This window comes from Morone saxatilis, unplaced genomic scaffold, assembly GCF_004916995.1.
Source record: "Morone saxatilis isolate NCDOM2014 unplaced genomic scaffold, NCSU_SB_2.0 Contig20, whole genome shotgun sequence".
Lineage (NCBI taxonomy): Eukaryota > Metazoa > Chordata > Actinopteri > Moronidae > Morone > Morone saxatilis.
Genome location: NW_023339763.1, coordinates 6,445,777 through 6,447,243, shown reverse-complemented (window position 1 = coordinate 6,447,243; position 1,467 = coordinate 6,445,777). Strand labels below are relative to the sequence as shown.

The 1,467-nt window shown below is 37.6% G+C and overlaps 1 protein-coding gene across 1 annotated transcript in view; it reads left to right on the top strand.

The window, feature by feature from the left end:
- The first annotated feature begins 340 nt into the window (after nt 1-340).
- Nucleotides 341-1,467, top strand: part of LOC118331537 (15-hydroxyprostaglandin dehydrogenase [NAD(+)]-like) — a 4,793-nt gene continuing 3,666 nt past the window's right edge. The window contains exons 1-2 of the mRNA XM_035666549.1: nt 341-511; nt 1,160-1,283. Coding sequence (XP_035522442.1) covers nt 419-511; nt 1,160-1,283 — 217 coding nt within the window. The 5' untranslated portion in view covers nt 341-418. The remainder of the gene's footprint in view (nt 512-1,159; nt 1,284-1,467) is intronic.

The window sequence follows — 1,467 nt, the reverse complement described above, 5'->3', positions numbered from 1 at the left end:
CACGTGTAAACTTCCCTTGTACTTTATACAGTGGATTGGTGAGTATAAATTAGTAGGCCTATTTATGTAAGTTTTTTTACAGACAAATATTACACCTGTGTGTTAATCTTTTACACAAAATTATTATTTCACCACTAACATGAAAAAAACATTTTCTACTCAATTCAAAACAGTCAGTTCCACTTTTTCCTAAAACAAAAATAAAATAACTTTTTGCTCACTGTCTCTTTAAAAATTAAACCTGAATGCAATTAAGCATGTCGCCGTTATTGATTATTTGTCCTAATTTTCCGCATGTTTGGACTCATCCGGTAAGCTATCCTGGTGGGCGGTGTCAGTATAAAATCACTCGGAGTCTCCTCGGGTTTATGTTTTTTAAAGATCCTACAGCCTCCTCTCCTCCGACTGAACAGCTAAAATGGCTTTAAACGGTAAAACCGCAGTAGTGACTGGAGCAGCAATGGGAATAGGAAGAGCAATAACGGAGATACTCCTGCAGAACGGCGGCAAGGTAAAAGTTTTGGAGCATAGTGAGATGGATGGGCTACCAAACCCAACACAGGTTTATTATTCATCCCTGCAGCACACGAGTAAACTTACACAAACAGTGGCAGAGTAGAGTACTGGACTTAAAGTATACTTATTTTTCAGCTTCTAAAATGATGACTTAGTGGGAAAAAAGGCATTTTTATCTGGAACTGAGTTTTTTTTTCTTACAAAATGCTTACAAACTGTTTTTTACAAGATATTACAGATATACAGAAATATTTCAACTTGTTGAGGAACAAGTTTCTTTTCACAATGTAGCTCAATGTCTTATTCAATATTGTTTTGAAGACACATATACTCTCTTCTAGGACATTTTATAGTTAAGTTTATTCAAAGTTTATTCAAAAGGTTGAATTTGTTTATTAATCTATGTATGTCGGACCAGTTCTTACGGTGCTGAGATCACTTTGCACTTTGTTTTTTCGTCACTGAGTTTTTGTCAGTGAGCTTCTTAATGGGACACTTGTACTGAAACAATGGTTTCACCATAACCCGAAGATTTCATCAAAGTATTGCAGGGCCGCTGTATTAGACTGCATTAGGTAGACCTAATAAAGTACCTAATAAAGTGACTACTGAGTGTATGTCTGATGGCCATGTCCCTGTACAGGTAGCCCTCCTGGATGTGAATGAAACTGCAGGAAAGAGTTTAATGGAAGTCCTTGAGAAACAGTACGGACGGGAAAGAACTTTGTTCCTGAATTGTGATGTTGAGTCAGAGGAGCAGATCAAAGGTAACACACACACACACACACACTCTAAAAACAAGTACAAAAGTGGGGGAGGTTCTGACGTGTGGAAAACAGCTGGACTCTTATTTATGGACATAAACCAGAAACACATGTAGCTAATCAGTGACGGCCTTTGCAGAGTATTTTGTGAGACTGAAGTTCCAGTCTTTGTCAGATGAGAGGAAGC